This window comes from Leishmania major, chromosome 30, assembly GCF_000002725.2.
Source record: "Leishmania major strain Friedlin complete genome, chromosome 30".
Lineage (NCBI taxonomy): Eukaryota > Euglenozoa > Kinetoplastea > Trypanosomatida > Trypanosomatidae > Leishmania > Leishmania major.
The window spans coordinates 1,029,584-1,048,883 of NC_007271.2; the positions used below are offsets into that span (position 1 = coordinate 1,029,584).

At 57.6% G+C, this 19,300-nt stretch overlaps 6 protein-coding genes across 6 annotated transcripts; all 6 read right to left on the bottom strand.

Annotated features, from left to right (window-relative positions):
• Positions 1-386: 386 nt before the first annotated feature.
• Positions 387-1,493, bottom strand: LMJF_30_2670 (conserved hypothetical protein; the record flags this gene model as incomplete). The annotated part of the gene is made up of 1 exon (XM_001684819.1): positions 387-1,493. The coding sequence occupies one exon, from the start codon at positions 1,491-1,493 to the stop codon at positions 387-389; it is 1,107 nt and encodes a 368-aa protein (XP_001684871.1).
• A 775-nt stretch (positions 1,494-2,268) lies between these two features.
• On the bottom strand, positions 2,269-3,246 carry LMJF_30_2680 (conserved hypothetical protein; the record flags this gene model as incomplete). The annotated part of the gene is made up of 1 exon (XM_001684820.1): positions 2,269-3,246. The coding sequence occupies one exon, from the start codon at positions 3,244-3,246 to the stop codon at positions 2,269-2,271; it is 978 nt and encodes a 325-aa protein (XP_001684872.1).
• A 2,969-nt stretch (positions 3,247-6,215) lies between these two features.
• LMJF_30_2690 (SH3 domain protein-like protein) lies at positions 6,216-7,100 on the bottom strand (the record flags this gene model as incomplete). Its single annotated transcript, XM_001684821.1, has 1 exon — positions 6,216-7,100. One exon carries the CDS (start codon positions 7,098-7,100, stop codon positions 6,216-6,218), a length of 885 nt encoding a protein of 294 aa, XP_001684873.1.
• A 1,784-nt stretch (positions 7,101-8,884) lies between these two features.
• Positions 8,885-10,030, bottom strand: LMJF_30_2700 (conserved hypothetical protein; the record flags this gene model as incomplete). The annotated part of the gene is made up of 1 exon (XM_001684822.1): positions 8,885-10,030. The coding sequence occupies one exon, from the start codon at positions 10,028-10,030 to the stop codon at positions 8,885-8,887; it is 1,146 nt and encodes a 381-aa protein (XP_001684874.1).
• A 1,253-nt stretch (positions 10,031-11,283) lies between these two features.
• On the bottom strand, positions 11,284-14,082 carry LMJF_30_2710 (conserved hypothetical protein; the record flags this gene model as incomplete). Its single annotated transcript, XM_001684823.1, has 1 exon — positions 11,284-14,082. One exon carries the CDS (start codon positions 14,080-14,082, stop codon positions 11,284-11,286), a length of 2,799 nt encoding a protein of 932 aa, XP_001684875.1.
• Positions 14,083-16,312: 2,230 nt separating this feature from the next.
• LMJF_30_2720 (conserved hypothetical protein) lies at positions 16,313-18,508 on the bottom strand (the record flags this gene model as incomplete). Its single annotated transcript, XM_001684824.1, has 1 exon — positions 16,313-18,508. The coding sequence occupies one exon, from the start codon at positions 18,506-18,508 to the stop codon at positions 16,313-16,315; it is 2,196 nt and encodes a 731-aa protein (XP_001684876.1).
• Between the last annotated feature and the right edge of the window lie 792 nt (positions 18,509-19,300).

Sequence of the window (19,300 nt, forward strand, 5' to 3'; positions counted from 1 at the left end):
GGCGCAGTCAGATAAGCGCTGAGACTGCTTGCAGGCGTGTCCTTTGTTTGTATCTCTTGAAATTGGGCTCAGTCGTCTGGGATTGAGTGGCGATGGCAAAGAGAGAGATACGGAGAAGCACTGTGATCCCCTGAGGTAAATCGAGCGTGTCGATGAATATCTGCCCTCGTCGCAATATGCTGATGTTGAGAGAGAGAGAGGGGTGAGGTGTGAGACGGCACGCACACCTCACCTGACAAAAAAGTAGAGCACATGTGGTGGAATACACCTAGTCCGCAGATTCTCCTCCCCCGCGCACGTGCATGTGAAGCGGAGCAGAGGAGTATATCTCTATCTCTCGGCGTGCGCCAGCGTCCGTACACAACCGCTTCCCGGCAGCTCACCGCTCACGAGTAGGAATCATCCGGATTCTGTAAAGAGTTATACCCCTCCTTGTGCCGCTGCGACCTGCCCATGCACCGCAAGGTGACCAGCTGCGCCGCCCGCACGCCTGCCGCCGCTGACTTGGCGCATGGAACAATGTCCATTACGTCACGCTTGCCGAGAACGTAATAGTTGTGCGCAGACGCTGCCGCTTGATATAGAAGAAACAGAAACAAAGAAATCAGCAGCAGCCTTCGCAGCACCGGCGTGGACTGCGTCGGCTGCATAGAGTCTCTGCTGTCGCCGCCACTGCTGGATGTGTTCGACGCGTTCGGCTTCGCCGCGCCATCTCCTTCCCACTCCCCGTAGCTCACAGACACCTGGGTAAAGTAGTACGGCGTGGCCGTATTCTCCATTGGAGAGGTGTACGCGAATAGCACGGCGCCCCCGCTGTCAGCGCGCACAAGGTCGCCGGACGTGTAAACCCTATCCCCTGATCTGAACTTTTCGTCAGTACGGCCGTCGGCACTAACACGAACGATGAGCGCATTCACGGTCGGCGGCAGCACCGCCTTGAAGTACATGGTCAGAGGCAGTTGCGGCGTGGCGCGAAGCCTGTGCGGCATAGGAGCGATAAAGCTATTATCCGGCGCTACCGCCACGTGGCAGACGGGGCGGTTCGCAAAGAAGCTAAAAAATCGAAACGGGGTCGGGCCATCGGTGCGCACACGCATCACACGCACCTCGATGTCCGTTCCAGCCGCCACGTTTGCGAGCTCCAAGATGCCGTTGTTGTCCGACGCTTCCGTGAGCTGCGCCCCTTCTGAGATTCGGTAAGTTGCATTGATATACAACCACCGCGCCAGCATGTTACCAAGATTGAGGGGGAAGGCACGTGCGATCAGGACGATTGCCTCGCCAGCTGCTGGTGCCTGCTCCACTGGGATGCTGTAGTGGTCATTGAACTCACCAGCGAAGCCGTGTTTCTCGGCGCAGAGCGGCGCTACAACCACTTCAGCATTCACCGGAGCGCACACCACCGTCAACAATGCCAGCAGCAAGACACCGGAGGCGAGAAGCGGCCCCGCCGCGCGCGGGCGGCGACCGCTCCCAGAGGCAAAGTCGCTCATGTGTGTGTGTGTGTGTGTGTGTGTGTGTTCTTCGTTTATCTGTCGTGTAGCGTGATGTCGATATGCATGTGCGTGCCTACTTGCGTATACGCAGAGAAGGAAAGCACTTTGGTTGTTACAAGAGGAAAGGAGGTGGTCCATGTGAAAATAAAGAGAATAGGGAATAGGTAGGCGTGAAAAAGATACACCTTAGCTGGGCAAGGCAAAGCAGAGATCGTGATGGCTACAGAGGAGGTCGACGAGGCTGAGGCTGGGAACTGGCGCGCCGCGCCGTCACGCCTCCGAAGGAGTCATAGGGGCGACAGAGAAATGCTGCTCGGGAGGTACCCGTTCCACACGATCCCATGTTTGGACTCTCTTCGTTGCCTCCGCTTTTCGCGCGCACCTTAGCAGTACTGGATGCAGCGGGGTTATACGCGTCACTGTGTGCGTGGGTATTCATCCTCACAACGGTCGTGGAGGAACGTTTGGAGCGTACATCGAATAGTGCATCAAGCGTGTAACCTTCACTGCCTTCCGCGGATGACTTTGCTGAAGTCCTGTCGTGAACAGGGCGGGGCGTTCCGTGTGCGCAAGGGCCGAAATTTTCGTCGGCTGCATGGCAGTAGCCGCGCTAGTCGCTCTTCTCGATCCGTGTAGCCGCTGCGCAGCCTGTGGGCAACAGACGAAGAAAAGGTGCGCAGCAGTAACAGAGGCGCAGCACAGGCTCCTCCGAGAGTATCAGGCACCCCCAGGCCAGAAATAAACGCCAGGACGCTCGAGCGGCGACGAGCGCTCACACCGAGATCACGTTCACCTCAACTGCTCTGCGCTGTTGATAGGGAGAGCTCCGGCTCGAGCTCCGCCAAGTCGTGTGGCTGCGCGGTAGTGGCGGCTCGATCTTCGAGTAAGAGTACCCCGCCAGCCCGAGAAGTGTGATGGAGATGCCGATCAGCTTCTTCTGCGGCATGTCGGCTGACACAAAGATGAAGTCTAGCACAAACACCAACGACGTCTTCAAGTAGCCAACAACGTTCATTGTCAGCGGCGACGTCTTTCCTACGAAGAGAAAGAAGGAGAAGTTCACGCCAAAGGCAAAGATGCAAGACAGCAGCACCGTCCACACCGTCTTGAAGGTGACCTCGTACGCGGCCAGCTTCTCACCGCCGTCCAGCGGAATCACCACGAGCAAGAGCATGACAGCGCTAAGGGGGGTTTCATAGATGAGCAGCTGCATCGGCTGCGCACCCAGCTCCACCTGCTTTGTCTTGCCCCAGATCGTGTAGAGGGAGTTGGCGATGATGGCGAGAAACGCCCACACCACGCCCATCCAGTTCACATCCGTGTCGGCGTAGAAGGTGACGCCGACGCCGATGCACACGGGCAACAGCGACAGCAGTGTGCTCAGCTTCTCCCGCTTGCCATAGTGAAACCACTCAACGAAAACAATTAAGGGTGTGCAAAGAATCTTCAGCACCTGATACACGCTTACCGAGTTGGTTAGGAGAGAGAGGTTGTTAAAGACGACGTAGCCGCAGAAGGCGCAGCTGATGGGGAGCACCCGGCGGATCGAAAGCTTCTTCGGCGTGAACAGCTTCACCCCGTACGCAAAGAATACGCAGCCCAGAAATGTCGTGACAAAGTGGATGATGGTAAGAACCGTACTAAACTCGAAGTGCGCCTCGATAAAGACGAACCGCTTGTTGGCAATGATCACCCCGATGCTGCTCGTGATGTTCAGCAGCAAGCTGAAGAGCAGCGAGGCGGTGCCCATGGCTGTCGCTGCTGCTTCGCTGAGGAAGGGGGTGCGAATGTTTGGGACCGTGTAGCGCTAAGTGCAGTGCAGGAATGCCACACGCACACCCACCCCATCTGCTTTCCTTGCTTCCTGTTCGACGCCACGAAGAGGCCAGCACACATACACGTGCACACGCGTGCGTGCAACCCCACAAAGAGCGGCAATAGGCTAATTCGAGAAGAGAAGCAGCGGAATGCACACACGCACCTACACGAAAATAAAAATGAAGGGAAAGAAGGAGTGGAAGTAGAAGTCGATGCGCGCAGAGTTCAATGTAAGCATCACCAGTAAAAGAAAGAGACGCCTGCCTGTGCTGAGTAGCAGCAGCAGGAGCAGCACCAACAACCAAACCCGTGGTAGCGAGGCCGCAGACGCAGACGCTTCGTCACCTTTCTACTCTGTTCTCTATGCGCATTCTTTTTTCTTTCGGCGGTTCTACTGGTCTCCCAATGAGCCACGCTTGTTCGCACAACACACCTTTCCTCCGTGCTGAGAACGTGCCAGCTTACCGGAAGAGAGGACGAGCAGCAGAGGAAGGAAAAGACACGGACATGCACCCGCAATCAGGGAAGCGCAACCACAATGGTCACTAAGTCATGGAAGCCCTTGCGCGATATTCTCGCCTCTCGAGTTGTTGCGCCCCTTCCGCAACATGCCCCCATGTGGGCCGGCGGCGTCACCGTCGTACCAGGGCCCCGTACCCCACACTCGTTATGGGGGAAGCCAAGAGCCTGCACAGCCCGCCCTCGGGGCACGGCTGGCCGACTCTCGGTGTCAGCGGACAGGTCTGGGCTGGTGCTGTGCCGAGGAGACCTGCGGGTCATGGCCACGCTTGTAACAGCTCACTACAAATCGTGCCGACAGGTCGTCGAATGCACGCATCCGCCCGCGTTTTATTCCTGCTCTTGCTGCGTTGCGGTGATGCTGAGTGTGATCCCGTACCTGGCCTGCGCTGCCTGCAGTGGAATCGCAGTGGGCGGAACGACGCCCAACGGTGCTGGTTGACCCGATATGTCCTTGATGAGCAGCCGCCGTGCAGCAGTGGAAAGTGAACAGCTGGGGCTGTGCACGCATATAGTTTGCTGACTTGTTCGTTGTCGAGCGGGCACGTTGGAGAGATAATTAAAAAAAAAAACCTGAATCTTCAACGATATCGGCGAGAGGCAACAGCAACCAGAAAACAGAAAGCAGAGAACGCAAGAGGGGGATGTGTAGGCCAACCATGTGGAGCTTCACACGCACAGCAAACAGAACACAAAGAGTAACGAGCATGTATGCGTCATGTCTGTGGATAGAAAAGACACACACACACACACACACACACACACACACACGCCACAGTCGCTGCGTGCCACGCCAAAAGAACCGGAAAACAACAACAGCAACAACAACAACAAAAAGAGATGCCAACAAAGCAACGAAAAACGCACGCACTGGATGTGTGTGTGTGTGTGTGAGAGAGAGAGAGAGAATAGTGTGGAGAGGATGAGGTAAGAAGGCAAGAGTGATCGGCTGATGAAGACACAGGGAGAAAGCGAAATAGTCATGCGACGCATATGCGTGTAAGCGTCGATACGTATAGATGTGTATACACATGTGCAGAGGAGCAAGGTTGGAAGGGGTGGTGGGAGGTGAAAGAGGAGAAGTCGTACAAAAGAAGTACGTCTGGTCGTTTCTCCCTCTTTCCGCTAAACGTATGCATGCGTGTGCGTGTGCATGGGGGTGGGGGGCTGACTGTGTGCAGCGTGTATATGGTGCCTGCTCTCTTATGTAAGTATGTCCCGCTTCGCGGAGAGTGCTGTGATGTTGCCCCTCCCTTGTGATGTTGTGGCATGCTATGTATATGTGTTTGTGCGTGCGCCCGTGGCTTCGCTGTTTCGCAGTGACGAAGCGCCCCTCAGAAGGGATCAAAGTGTGAGGCAGTCGAGAGAAAGGTGCACTGCACACGCATCTCCGCGAAAATGCACAGACCTAGAGCGCCACACGGGTGGCAGCAAGCATGCCGGCAGGATTCTGCAAGCACAACCAAAACAAAAATAACGGGGAGGGTGAGGTGACCATAAGAGAGGCAGGGAAGGGGGGAAGGAAGAAACGATGAGGACTGGCAAGATGGGAAACCCACAAGTGGTGATGCGGCAATGTGGGGGAGGAAGAGGGGGCAAGCATCTGTGCACACCCACCAAACAAGCGAGCAGGTCACACAGCCAAATGAAAAGAGACGTAGACAGCGTAACACCTGCATCGACCACGGCCAAGGTACACACAAGCCGGTCAAGCACCTTTCTCTATGTCCCCTCCGCCTTTCTTCAGAACAAGGGTTGCAGCTGTCTTTGCTGCCTGCCGTACTGCTCAGCTCCAGCTGTCCTGTCACGGTGGTGGTGGTAGTGGATGGTTGGTGGCCAAAGATGGAGTGAGAGAAGAAGGCGGTATATATATAGAGAGTGAATCTCATGTAAGGGCAAAGACCCTGTGAAAGGCGAGGGAGGCACGGCCAACAGAAGCACGAAAAACGGAAAAGAAGAAGAGACGGACAGATACCCATCAAAAACGCCTCCGATGTGCTCCCCCCCCCTCTCTCTCTCTCTACACACACACACAAACACACACAGGCCCACGCAGCGAAAGAGAGAGAGATGGAGGCACCGAGAAGAGCGTGCTCATTCGCCGACATCTATGACCTCTACGAATGCACACGCTCACACTCCCATGGCACGCCCATGGACGTTGATGAGGCGTCACCAGGTGTGGGGAAGTGAAGCGCGTGCAGGGAACAGCAGGTCCACGGAGACAGGTAGCAATGCGCACACTGCAAAGCTGTGCGTGTGGCACACGGGCGTGGACGCGCCTCTTGCCTTCCCGTGAGCGCCTGCATTTTTTGTATGTGTGTGTGCATGCGAATGAAATGCAGCGCACAACACCACAGCGCCACCTCTCTCGCTCCTCTTCTATGCCCTGAGCTGGCGTGGACTGTCGTCGTCCAGCACGCTACGCCCCACCCCGCTATGTGGGCCGATGATGGGCGAGCGAAGCGGTGTGGTGCCGGAGCTGACCGGTACAGCCAACGGCGCGCTGTAGGGGATTGACCGGCTCACATGCACCTTTTCCTCCTCCACCCGGTCCATCCAGCGCTGGCGCTCGCGCTCCACCACCCCATCCAGGTCGTGCAGCTTTCGTGTGAGCACGGCGCTGCGGTCCTTGCAAGCCGCAACCTCCGTCATGGCCTCCTCCAAACCCGACTGCATCTGCGCCAGTGCCGAGGCGCGCCGCTGCATTAGTTGGTTGAAGTACACCTCGTTCTTCATGAAGGCATCGACAACAGCGTTGGGGTTCTCGAGCAGGTGGCGACTGACCGGACCGGCAGCTTGCTGAGCGGGGGTCAAGTGGATGCTGCTGCTAGCCGGGGCAGCGTGCACAGCAGTTGTCTCAGGGCTGCGCATCGGCTGCAGAGACGGGCTGAAACCCTTCGCCACAACGCCACTACAGTTTCCCAGGTCCAGCGACGTGGATACTGTCGTGTTGGCAAGAGCTGCCCTCGCTGACGACTCTCCTCCAGCGCGCTGCGGCGTGCGCATGGGGGACGTTGACTCACCTGTCAACGGCGGTGCGGAGGAGGCTGGTGCCGACATCGAGGTTGATGCCTCCGCGGCAGAAATTTCGCGGAGGTACGACATAGGCACGAAGCCACGGCGGCGCGCGTCCGTGGTTGCTTCGACCTTTATCCAGCCATCCTGGGCGACGCCCTCCGTGGCACAGAGTATCTCGCCTTTGAAGACGGACAACTCCACGTCCTCCTCCGCCTGAAATTCGTGCGCCACGACGAAGTACCGCATCTGCTTATGCGTGCGTGTGTGCGTATGTTCGTGTATATGTGCGTGTATGATAGCCTTTTCCGTTTTCGCGGTGCAAGAAAAAGGGCAGCGACGGGACTTGAGTGTATGTGTGTGTGTGTGTGTGTGTGTGTGAGAGGAGGAGAGAGGAGGAGCTGCCCTCTCTTACAGGGGCAACGGGAAGGGTGTACGTCGTCGCTTCCCGTCACGAAAGCGGAGCAAGAGAGACGGCAGGAACGAAGTGCGCGCGTTGAATGGGTTGAGCAAGAGGGGCATGCAGGTCAAGAGAAAGGAAGAGGCGGTGACACGTTCAGTCCGCGCCATCCCTGTGAGTGCACACAAGGGAGAGGGGAGAAGGGCAAAGAGGCACCGCAGCCGGACGCGGAATTTGTGACAGGAGAAGCCTGGGGTGACCGGCAAGCGCCACACGGGCTCCGGCGCACATCTGTCCCCTCAGCACATGTCACCCACGAAGTACATCACGGCGGTGTCTATGAGGGTCTTCAGCGTTTGAGGCCGGAGTGACTCTCGATGCGCCGCGAGTTGGAGAGAAAGGAAGATTATGATGAGGTAGTGCGGTGATGTCGTGCTGGGCATGGCGGCCGCAAGAGCGAAAGCCAACACAGGTCGCAGGGACTGGTGCGGTGGGTGCGAACACACGGCGGAGTTGCAGGCATGAGACGGGTCAGCAAAGCAACAGCGCAACAGCGTGACACGCGCAAAGAGCAGAAAGGGACAAGGACCTGAAAGGGAGCCTATTCGCTGTTTTTGCTTTGCCTTACACTCGTAGCGGAGAACACATGTACTCCTAGACACACACACACACACACACACACACATGTGCACACACAGAGGGATAGAGAGGGATGCGACAGCTCTCACGGACACCAAAGATTTGCACAAGAAAAAAACACCTGTTGGCGACGCCTTGGCGAGCATGGGGTGTGTGCAGACGAAACAAGCCCGCCTCCCTCCCAAAAAAAAGAGCGCTAGCGACGCAGCAAACAGCAGTAGCGGCGAAGAGAGAAACCAGCAGAGACAAAACAAAAAAAATATATATAAGAAAAAGGTAACGCGAAAGGGGTGAGGGTGCGGTAGAAAGAGAAACAGAAACAGAAAGAGAGATAGAGAGAGCATGCGCGCGTCTTCCATTACATCCACATGAACCTACAAAAAACAGAAAAGGAAACGAAAGAGGACGTGTCACTTGTGCTTTAGCACACACTTACAGATGCATGCACGCCTAGAAAAGAAACAAAAAAGACGCAATACGATTCATACACAAGTATATCGGCATATATATATATATATATATGTGCATGTATATCCATGTACATCTATATCCATTCAGCGGTGGCATTAGCCCTAGACATGAAACCTCAAGCAACCTTGAAGACGAAGGTAGAAGCAGACTTCATCTGCATTGATGCCTTGCACACCAGGCGTTCTTTTTGTTTCTGTGTATTTCAAGGGTGCCGTATGTACATACATATGTATATGTGTGTGTGTGTGCTTGTGTGAGAGAGAGATCGAGAAAAAACAAAGTACGAGTGACATTGGGAGAAAAGAGACCGAGGAAGATGACCCCACCACCCGCCTCCCACACACACAGAAAAAGGTGAGAGCCAGAGCTGGTGACATGCCTTAAGCATTCTTCTTCCACTCTTTCGCTCGTGTCCGCTGCTTGGGTGGTGTAAAAGCAACGGCATTGCTTACTGTGCCGCGCCAACAATTATTATGGACGACCATCGCGTGCCCAATCACCCCGCCGCCGCCCCCTTTCCTACTCAAAGGTAGGGCAGGCGCACGGTGCCGCCCGTCGCCTTCTTTGACGGCCCCGTATGCGAGAGTCCATGTATGTTTGGTGCGGCCACCGCTGAGGCGGCCCGGTTCGGCGCGAGCTGGGCCTGACGATCGAGAAGGTAAAGGCAGTGAAGAGTAGTGGACATGGCGGGGTCTGCCCAGTCCCACATCGTCACCTCGTCCAGCGAGTCGGGTGTGGCCTTACCTCTCCGCGTCAACGCTGTCGAAGCAACCTTGGTGGTGGCAACAGAGGCGGCTGCGGAAGAGGAGGGAACCTGAGCTGATGGCACCGAGGACAACAACGACGGTGGCAGCAGCGTCTCCGTATGCATCAGTGCGTTCTTCCGCCCTTTGTGAATGCAGGCACGCCATTGCCGGTCTGTCTCAGTATAACACACTTTCGGAGCAACATCGATGGCTGGTGACCGCGGAGATGCACCCGGCTTCGACTCCAGCGAGGGCAGCTCATCTATCGCAACCACCGGATTCGCCTCCATGTGCTTGAGCGCTGGCGAGCAAGGCCATCGACTTCGCCTCACCTGAAGACGCGTGTAATGCACCGAGGCATTTTGGAGTATGGCGCGATGAGCTCGGTTGCGGCGCGTGCAGACCTCGATATCTTCCAAGACGGCACTGCCGACCGTGAAGGGCAGCTCGCAGCTGACAAGTGTAGTCGTGTTGGCCGCCGCCGTCGCGATTACTCGGCCCCCACGTTCGGTCAATGACGTTCCGAATAGCCGCACCGTCTCCACATCTGTTTCGACAAGAATGCGCGCAAGCGTCTCCGCACTCACGTCCGTCAGTCCGCAGTTGCGGCTCAAGTCCACAAAGGTCAGGTGCGTCATGGTCAAGATGGCAGGCCCGACGTAGAAGCGAAAGTCTTTGTCCAGGAGACCACAGTGCTGCGCCTCAAGTGCGGTCAGGTGCGGATGTTGTTTAATGAGCGCGCAAAGCCCCGCGATCGCCGCGCTACCGAGCACGTTGTCAGATACGCAGAGGTGGACGTAGCGATCGTTGTAGCGGAGGAACGTCCGCAGGGACTCCAGGACTCCGGCGGTGAGGCCACCGCGCTGATCGCTTAGATCGACGCGCCGACGGTTCGGGTCCAGCACCCGCCTCGACAGACTCATCCGCGGTCAGCTCTGCGTCTACTACGGCAAGCAACAAAAAGGGCCGGGGCCACAGATAATCCGACACGTGTGCACAGCGCACGTGTCGGTGTTGTGTGTAGACGGCCGAGAGCATGAGCAGGGAGCAGGGTGCGCGGCGGGTTTTGAGCGTGGTCCCAGCGGAACAACCGACACACGTGCACACCAGAGGAAAGTAAGCGCATATGGAGGGGATCAATAACGTGAGCAGAAGAGGAGGAAAAGAGCGAAGGGGGAGCGGTACGGTGCAATGCATTAGGTTGTAGTCGTACCGAGCAAACTCGAGAGAGAGGCCATACATGACCGCGCGCTGATCTCCATCCCACACAACCTTTCCCGCCTCCTACGCAACGAAAAGCTGGCGCAGCGCCCATTCGCCGCTTCGAGGGCTCTCTCACCACAACGGGAAGAGAGGAGAGAGCCGGATGAAGAGCGCGGAACGCTGCACGAGTTGGTAGGGGGACTGCGACCGCAACGGGTGGAGTCAGAGAGAGAGAGAGAGAGAGTCGGAGACAGCGTTGCTTGCCTGTTTTCTTGCTCCTCTTTCGTTTTGCTTGATTTGCTTCCCACTTTCGCCCCTCGCCAAGCGAATGAAAGAAGTGAGACGTCTGCATGTACGTGCCTGTGCGTGCGTGCGTGAGAGAGCAGCGGCCCAAAAAGGTGTGCAGCACCTCCAAGAACATCGAGAAATAGAGGCTAAGAAGTGGCCGCAAGAAATAAAACGTCTGCACACTGTCTCAGAAATACGCACCGCACGCCTGCTCCGCTGTTCAAACATAATGGAGTCAGAGTGCTGCTGTCGCACCTGCTCCACTCTGTACTTCAGCTCTATTCGCAAGTAAACATACGAATTCGCATGCAAAGACACTCGCTTGGCATCACCTCTTCCAGTGAGTCACGCGCAACACATGAACGGAGAAGTCGGTGTAGTGTGCGGAGGAGAAGAGCAGGGAAGACGAGGCAGTGAGAGGCACGCGGTCATCCACTCGTGACAGCAGTGTCCTCAGGTGCAACCCACGGCAGTCGTCACTCAAACACAAACACACATACACGCATCTATATATATATATATATGCGTACATCAAAAAAAGGGTAGAGGCAGCACTCGACAACAACAACGAGGGAAACGGAAGAGCGCAAGCACGACCGGCGCGCACCACGTGGCTGTTGGGGGTAGGATTGCTAGCCCACCGCGTTCCGGCATACATCGTCGGCAAGGAGACAACAAGCGCACTTTAGCCACTGTCGTCGTCTTTCAGGTCGGTGGGCAGTACCAGTTCGGAGAACGTGTCGAACATGTTAACACCTCCATGAGCCTCGTCACCACCTTCGTTACCAGGCTCGGATGCGGTCGAAAAATGATTCTGCAACCCCCGCGCTATGTGTGGCGATGTGCGTTGCCCACTATCCCCGCCACCTGGGCCACCGCTTGCTCCTCTGCCGCCAGCGCCAGACGAGCTTCGCCAAGGGCGGCCGTTTTGCAGTGGTTTGTACGGCCCATGCAACCGCGCTGTCTCCTGCTCCGAGTGCTGCTGACTAATCTTGCGGCGCAGTGCCGGCGCCAGTACGGCGGAAGTCGGAAGCTGCGAAGGAGAGTACGGGACGCAAAAGGCCCTTCCGTTGTCACCGTTGACGTTCTCATCGCCCTTGGCGGCGCCGACGCCGTTCGCCGCGGGTCGTTCGTCGACAGCCTCTATCTCTAATGTGCTCGGTTTCCCCTCGCCCACGGCGCCATTCACGTCGCCACGCGCCGCACGGCCCCACATGCCCTGCGCGCTACTGACTGAAAACGACGACACCGTACGACCAGCATCTCTGCCGCTTCCACCGCCACGCGCCACATCCGCCGACGCAGCAAAGAAGTCCCACAAGTTCTCCGCTTGACTCGCCGTGATAATTTGAGCCTCAACGAACTCTAAGAGGTGGTTGAACTGGATGGGTACGGGATCGCTGTTGCCATAGTCTGGCAGTCCCAGCGTCACTTGACGTGTCGTCAGCGACGCCAGCTTTAGCGACTCTTCACCTGAGGTGCCAGTGCTCACAAAGGTGTGAATGCCGTTGATGCTTGGCGAGGAGGCCGCCTCGGTTCCCATCGCCTCCTCTTTTCTCTCCGCTACCGTGACTGACTCGCTGCTCGACCGCGCCTGCTCGCGTGGCTTGAATTTTGGTGCCCGCGCTAGCGGTGGGAGCGAGGGAGGCGGCGACAGCATTCCAAAGTAGGAGGCGGCATCCTCAGGGGCGGTGATCGGCCGGAAGTTCTCGCGTGTGAAGATGTGCGCCTTCGCGAAGTCCATCTTCTCTACCTGGTGTGAGCGACCGCCACCAACGTTGCTCTTGCCCCCACCACCAGCACCGTTTCGACCATGAGCACCGCCACCACCACTAGCACCACCCCCTGCTGCGCCACCGAGGCCTCCCCGCATTGGTGGATGCGGAGCTGGATCTGGCGCCGTCTCGGCACGCCGTGGAATATTGCTCATAGCCCCCCGGTCCTCAAGCTTCATACCGCTCTTGCCCGGCCCCTTCGCGCGTGTCTTTCGCAGTTCTGCTTTGATCTGCTTCACCTGCTGCGCCCACGCCTTCTCTCGCTCGGCCTGTTTACGCTCCTGCTCCGCTGCCGCGGCAGCATGCGGGGACCCCGGAGGCGAGGGACGTGCAGGTCGCTCGGCAGGGGTGCTGTTCGTCCGCTTGCAAGACAATGGTTGTGCTGAGCTGCCAGGTGTGCGGCCGCTGAGTGCGCCCGTCGCGGTGCCAATAACGCTGTACTCACGAGTAGGCGTCACCACGTCGAGCACAGCGGACATCTCAATCACGTCAGAGTCGTTGTGAGGGTTGAGCGGAGGGAGGATGCCACCAGCCAGTCGGGCAGTTGGGCGCGGTGACACGTACCGGGCACCCAGAGCCTTCGCATTTGGAGTGCCGCCACCGCTGCCCAGCACCCGCGGCACGCCTTTCAAAGCGCCGCCAGGTGACAAGTGAGGGTGAGCGCCTCCGACGCCAGCATAGTCAGGACTTTTTGTGCGGTCATTGAGAGGTGATTTGAAGTTCTCTCGGCCTGCCGTCATCGAGCTGGCAGACACGGCACCGGTTAGAAGGCCCAGTGGCGACTGGTGCCCGCGCGGCTCTGACGTGCGGCCGCTAGACGGGGCCCGCAAAGGAGTCGTGACACGACGCAGCGACGGCTTGACCACTGCAGCGTTGTTGTTGGCTTGCCCAAACTTGTAGATGAGCTCTGTCGGTAAAGACTGCGTATCGTAGCCGCCATTGCCTTTGTTCCTGCTGTGCCCACTTGCGTCGCTGCCGCCACCGCGCTCTCCCGACGTACCACAGCTGGGTCGACCACAGTCGCTAGGGCGGCGCTCGAGCGGCGGTGCCTTCTTGCCTGCGCCCTCCTTTGTTATGCTAAAGTTGATAGGCAGCGAGTTCGTTTGGTATTCACCGCCGTTGGCGGCAGCCGTTGACCTGCCACGACTGTTGCGCGGACCCGCGCCGCTGCTCGCATCGCGCGATGCTGGCTGCCTACGTCCTCGAGGGGCGGGAGATTTGCCGTTTTCACCACCGGTTCCCGGAGGCGCAGCACCACCGCTGCGCTCACGCGCTTCCGCAGATGTCTGGAGCGCAGTCCGGAGGCGACGCGCAGGGGAGCCATCCACTTCAAACGTCGCTTGGCCTTTGCGGAAGGAGAAGTTGTATCGAGCGGATTCGACAGCACCCGGGGCGACTGTGGCGCCCATCGTCGGTGGAGAAGGGCCGGCTACAGATGTGGTGACCGCCGGGGAGGCGGTCTGCGTTTTGTTCTCCGCATTCGCCGAAGAAGAAGAAGTCGGCGGCACATTCACATTGGGGTTACCCCACTGCTTGTCCTGCTTTCCTTTGGCACGGTGCTTCTCCGCCTTCAGCCGCTCGGCCTCCCGCACTTGCCGATCAAGCGCCGCCTTGAGAGCCTTCTGCTTCGCCTGCTTCTCTAAGGCCTCCTTGATTCGGTCCTCCGTCACCACCACAGGACGAGAGTAGATGTAGCGGTCGTCATCCATGACGCATACCCCCTTTTTTCACCTGGTGCGCGCGTGAATGTGTTGCGGTGCGTAATGTGTGTGTGTGCGGCGCTTCTATAGGCGATGGGTGATGTGCGCGCTCTGGACGGAGGCAAAGCAGCGCGCGAGACAGCGAGGACGGAGCACGCGCCAAACCGCTCCCCAGCGGTCCGCCCTATCAAACCACAACACAAAGAAAAAAGTTTGTCGTCGTGCTGAAAAAGAGAGAGGGGAGGGAAGTAAACCACAGGAACGGGTAGCGATAACACGAAGCCCGCACGCAGAGGTAGAGCGGCGGAGTTGAAGGAAAGGGAGGGCAGGAAGTGCGGAGAAGGCAAAGGGTGGCGATGAAGGCTCACATGCGCACCCACGCGGAAGAGAAAGAAAGACGGCAGCAGAAGGAGGGTGAATAAAAGGCGAAAAAAATGGAGAGCACAACGAAGCAAGAGATCCACAGCACAACGGGGTGTGAGAAACGAGAGGACAACTAGAAATTAATAGAAAGGAGTGGGTGGGTGTGGGTGGAGGGGGGTGATCTCTAACAGGCACGGCGATAGTGACAGAGAAAGAGAGAGGAGGAGGACCTGCGGCGATGCTGCTGCTGCTAGAGAGGTTGAGAGAGAGAGAGAGAAAGAGATTCTCTTAGTAAAAGAAGGAAGAGGAGGTGTGATGAAGGCAGCAGAGAAAGAGTACGTACATGAAAGAGCTCAAGCGGAAAAAGAAGCACACAGAATGAAAGTAGGGATGGACCGGAAAAACGAAAACGGGAGACACACCACCACCACCACTAAACGCACACACGACAAAAAAGAAAAGAGAGCAGAGAAACGTACAGGCAAACGCACGCCAAGTAGTCTGATGGAGAAGACATGCACCAACACCAACACCACCAACAACACACACACAGAAAACCCAAGAGGAGAGCGACAGAGAGAGAAAAAAGAAGTAAAAGAGAAAAATCTGAAGATTACACGCAGACACCTACACACGAACACGCACACATGCATGCACGAACGCAGGTGCAGGAGAGCGGGGGTTCGAGGTGTGCGGCGCGCTCTTGACCTGCTTCGACACTTCAAGAGGAAGACAATCGAAAATAGCTGGAGAAAGGAGAGAGAAAGAGACGAGATGCTTGTTGGTAATGGTGTATGAAGTGGCAGAGGGGAGGAAGAAGAAACGGGAAGAGATGAGCGCTTGCGAGTTTCCCTTTTTGTGAGAAAAAGAAAGGGGTTCTTTGTTCGCGCCTGTGTGTGTGTGTGTGTGTGTGTGTGCCGTCGAAAAACGCTTCACTGGAGTGCGTGTGTGTTTGCCTGCGGGAGGAAGGACGTGGTTGGGGAAGCACTGTGGCGGTGCGTGTCTGCGCACGCGCACTGCAAACCCGTGATCACTAAAATGCAGGGGCAGGGAGACGAGTCCACACACACGCCACAGACCGACGATGAAGCCAAACAGAAAGAGAAAGGCGCGCGCAAGTGCTCTCTCTCTCTTCTCGAGCAGATGGGAGATGGTGTGTATCGACCTTGAAATATCCATTCGTTGCACAAAGCAGCGGACATCGGCGTGAAAGGGAGAGAAAACGAAGAGGAAAGAAGAAATGGAAGTGACCGTGCAGTGTGGGATGAGGCACAAGAACGAAGCGCATGCAGAGGAAAGCGTTGCGGCCCGTGTCCGCACGGGCCGCAGCATCCACCGCTTACGATGAGAGGTGAGGGCTGCTTCACTTCTTGATCGAATATGAACGCGCACACACAGACACATACAGACATCTACGTCTGCAATGCTTACGTGCACACCCTCTCTCGTCCCATCCGCATCATCACAACGGCGCCGCGTTGCACAAGTTTGATGTGGGAGCTGGAGAAGTGGAAGGAGGGGAAGGGGCGCGGCTCACAGTGCTTTGCGCAACTTACAGCGGCGATGGCTGCACCATCGCATGAAGTACAGCTGACTTGTGCGTCGGCATCAAACGAAGCCACACACACACACACACACACACACACACACACACACGCAGATACTGGCTCGAAAAAGCGCGTGAATAATGGCGGAAAAGATCAGCACGCGCAGACATGAAACATAGCTAAACGCGCTGGGAAAGGCAAGACAAGCTGTGGCTGCGGCGCAGAGCTGCATCTCCGTGCCGATTAGCAAGTGGCCCTCTTCGGGGACCTATCCGAGAGCCCACTCGCGTTCAGCCTTGCACGGCGTTTTCCTCCCCACCTCCTTTCCCTTACTTCTTCAGCCACTGACTCATCAGAGCGCTATACGCTTGATCCCGCTGCAGAAAGTTTGTGAGGAATATAGTGTCATTCAAGTGCGTCTTCACCTCGATCGCATTCTCGAACATCTTCACCGACTTAGACTTGATAATATCTTTGATCTCGTCGTATTCGATGGAAAAGTGCGCGGCGGCCAAGGTGCTCTGAAAGCACAACCAGTGCGGCGTAATGAACAGGTAGCCTTGCTTCAGCGCGGACCGTTCGACCCAGGCGCAGTTGAAGGAATCCACGAGCGTCTCGCCAGCCAAGTCCGGAAACGACTTGCGAAAGACGCCCTCGATGTTGTTGCGCACCGCGCCAGTGACACCGGTGGCGTCGAGCAGGGCGCCACCGACTGCGCGGCCCACCGTGAAGGGCGCCTTCAGCACTTCGAAGCCGCCCTGCACGGCCCCACGCGCAACACCGCCAAGTGATATTCCCGCTCCGCCAGCGGGCTGATTGAGCGAGGCGAGCTGGACTGGTGGTTGAAACGTCATCGTGGCATCCAGCTCCTGCGTCGGAAAGAGCACCATCTTATCGTCCGCGGTATTCTGCTTTTTGCGCCTCATGCGTGACATCGCCGCCTCGACTTCCGAATCGGAGACCTCGACAAAGCCGGTATGCGCAAACCCGCTGCGCGAGAAGCTGAGGATGGCCGCTTGCTTCTGGGTCGGTATCTCTGCAGTGCGCACCTCCGAGTGCACCATGCACGTCACTCGCGCAAACTCGGGTACGCCGTCCACCAGCGTCACCATGTGCAGCACCTCATCCCGCACAGCACCTATATTCAGCGAGTCTTGTATGACGGCGGTCGGGGAGACTCGCGGCGGCTGCTCGATGAGCGCGTACATCGTGTACAGACGGCGCTCGTTGTCCTCACTGCTGCCGATACCCCACGCACACGCCGGCAGTCTGGAGAGATCCGCTGCGTCCTCAACCATCACCTCGCCGGCGGGAGACGTGAATGGATCCACCTCCGCGCAGTCGGTCTCCAGCACGTCACACAGGAAGTCGGCCTGCGTGTCCGCGCTGCCGAGAATGTAGTTGCAGTAGACAAAGTACGCCAAGCTGCCAGGGCGGACAAGGCGGATGTAATACGTCGAAACGGGTTCATTATAGGTGAGGCTGGTCAGGTTACTAAACACGTTGGGGCGGGAGTCCATGACGACCGCCCCAAGCGCATCCTCCAGGGTGGAGGTGAGGAGCAGGTAAGGGGGTTCACACCGCGCCAAGGCATTCAGGTCCTCCGGCGTCAGCTCCGCCGGTGCGCCGGCGACGGGGAGAACCGAGCGTGAACTGTTCTTCTCAGGCCGTTGCGGCAAGGCTGTCTGAGCGCCTGACTCCGCCGCCGCCGCCAAGTCGGCCATCGTGTCCTCGGCACTGCCGCAGCTAGACTGACTATTGGGCAACGGATCAAAGTTCTGTGTCTGCTTCGTGGTCGACGTCGTCGCCACCGTCGCGGATGCCTCTGCTCCGGTGGCAGTGGTGGCCTTCTTCTTTCGCCTCTTCTTGGGAGCGGCACCGCCAGGCGCTGATTCGCTGTACCAGTCGTGCGGCTGCGGCGGCGGCTCTCCGCCTGCTACGTCATCCTCGAGCAGCTGGTGATTCCCGCGGCGCCCTGCATTCACGGTCGATGCGGCCGCCGTTTCGGGCACCTCACGCTCTATGTCCGCTGTCGGCACCACGCCCGTCGGGGTCGTCGAGGCGGTCGGCTCCCTGGTCGCCAGTGTGGTGCTAGAGACTGACAATTCTCTGAAGAACGCTGCTTTGCAGCGTCCAAAGCTCTCGCAGCCCTTGCCCCACCATGCATTGATCTCATTGTAGAATGCACCCATCTGTGTCACGAAGGTGCTGAAAAAGTTCAGCAGCAGTGGCTCCTCCGCCTCCGGATTGGCGGCCAGCACAGGTGCCATAGCCTCGCCCATGTTGACCAAATCCTCCAGACAGCTGGACAGGTTCGTGCATGCCTTCATCGTTAAGCGGCTCAGCTCACTTGTGGCAGCGAGCAGATCCGTCGCGGGGCCCGTGCTGCTTTGGATGCCATCTCGCAGGCCCTGTGACATGAGGGCCAGCTCGTCGCTGATGCCACGGGTGTGGGAGGAAATGTTCTGCACATGCTGCACGAAACGCCTCTGAATCTCAACTGGAGTGCGGCTTTTCGCGCTCATGTTCGCTTCTCGGTCGAAGCGCGCACAACCACAAAAGGAGTGGCGGGAGTGGAGGACAAAGGATGTGTGTAGAGAAGAGGGTCAAGTCACTGCCTGCTGCCCGTTCGTCGTTTGGCTGGGTTTTGTGTTCGTATTAGTCAGAGAGAACAGCGGACAGGGATCGGACAGGGACATCAATCAGACCTGCGCACCGAGTACGAGTGCGTGAGAGGCTGAGACAGCACAAAAACAAAAACGTAAGCGAGGCAGAGCAGTAGCCCATCACCGCAGCCCCAAGCAAACACAACGGTAAAAGTGAGAAACACTTCAAGCCCAGCCGAGACACGGAGACAAAACACGTGAAAGAGGCGGATGGATAGCACAGATGCACAGAATGAAAAAGAACGCCGACAGCGAGAGGAGGAAAGGCGACACGCTGTCTGCAGTGCAACATTAAAGCGCATACGAGTTCGACGGCGCGCGAGCTGCTCCACCGAAAGTTTGCGTTTGCGCCTTCGCGCAAAGCCTTCCGCTGTCCTTGTTTCTGTTTTGAATTCCCCTCTTCACAGCGGCGCAGCCTGAGGCGAGTGCAGTTTGGGCGAGGAGAGAGAGAGAGAGACAGAGAGGTGAGAAGGCGAGGCCGAGCAACGTACGTCAGGCTGGAGGTTTACAGTAAAGCACTGGGGAAGGGGTAAGAAAGTGAATGCGCCGGCTTGTGGGGTGGCGAGTGGAGTTGAGAAGCGTTTTCGCTTGTGAAAAGAGAAGCAATGATCACGATGAAGCATTCGTGAGCGAGAGACACCAGCAAGCACG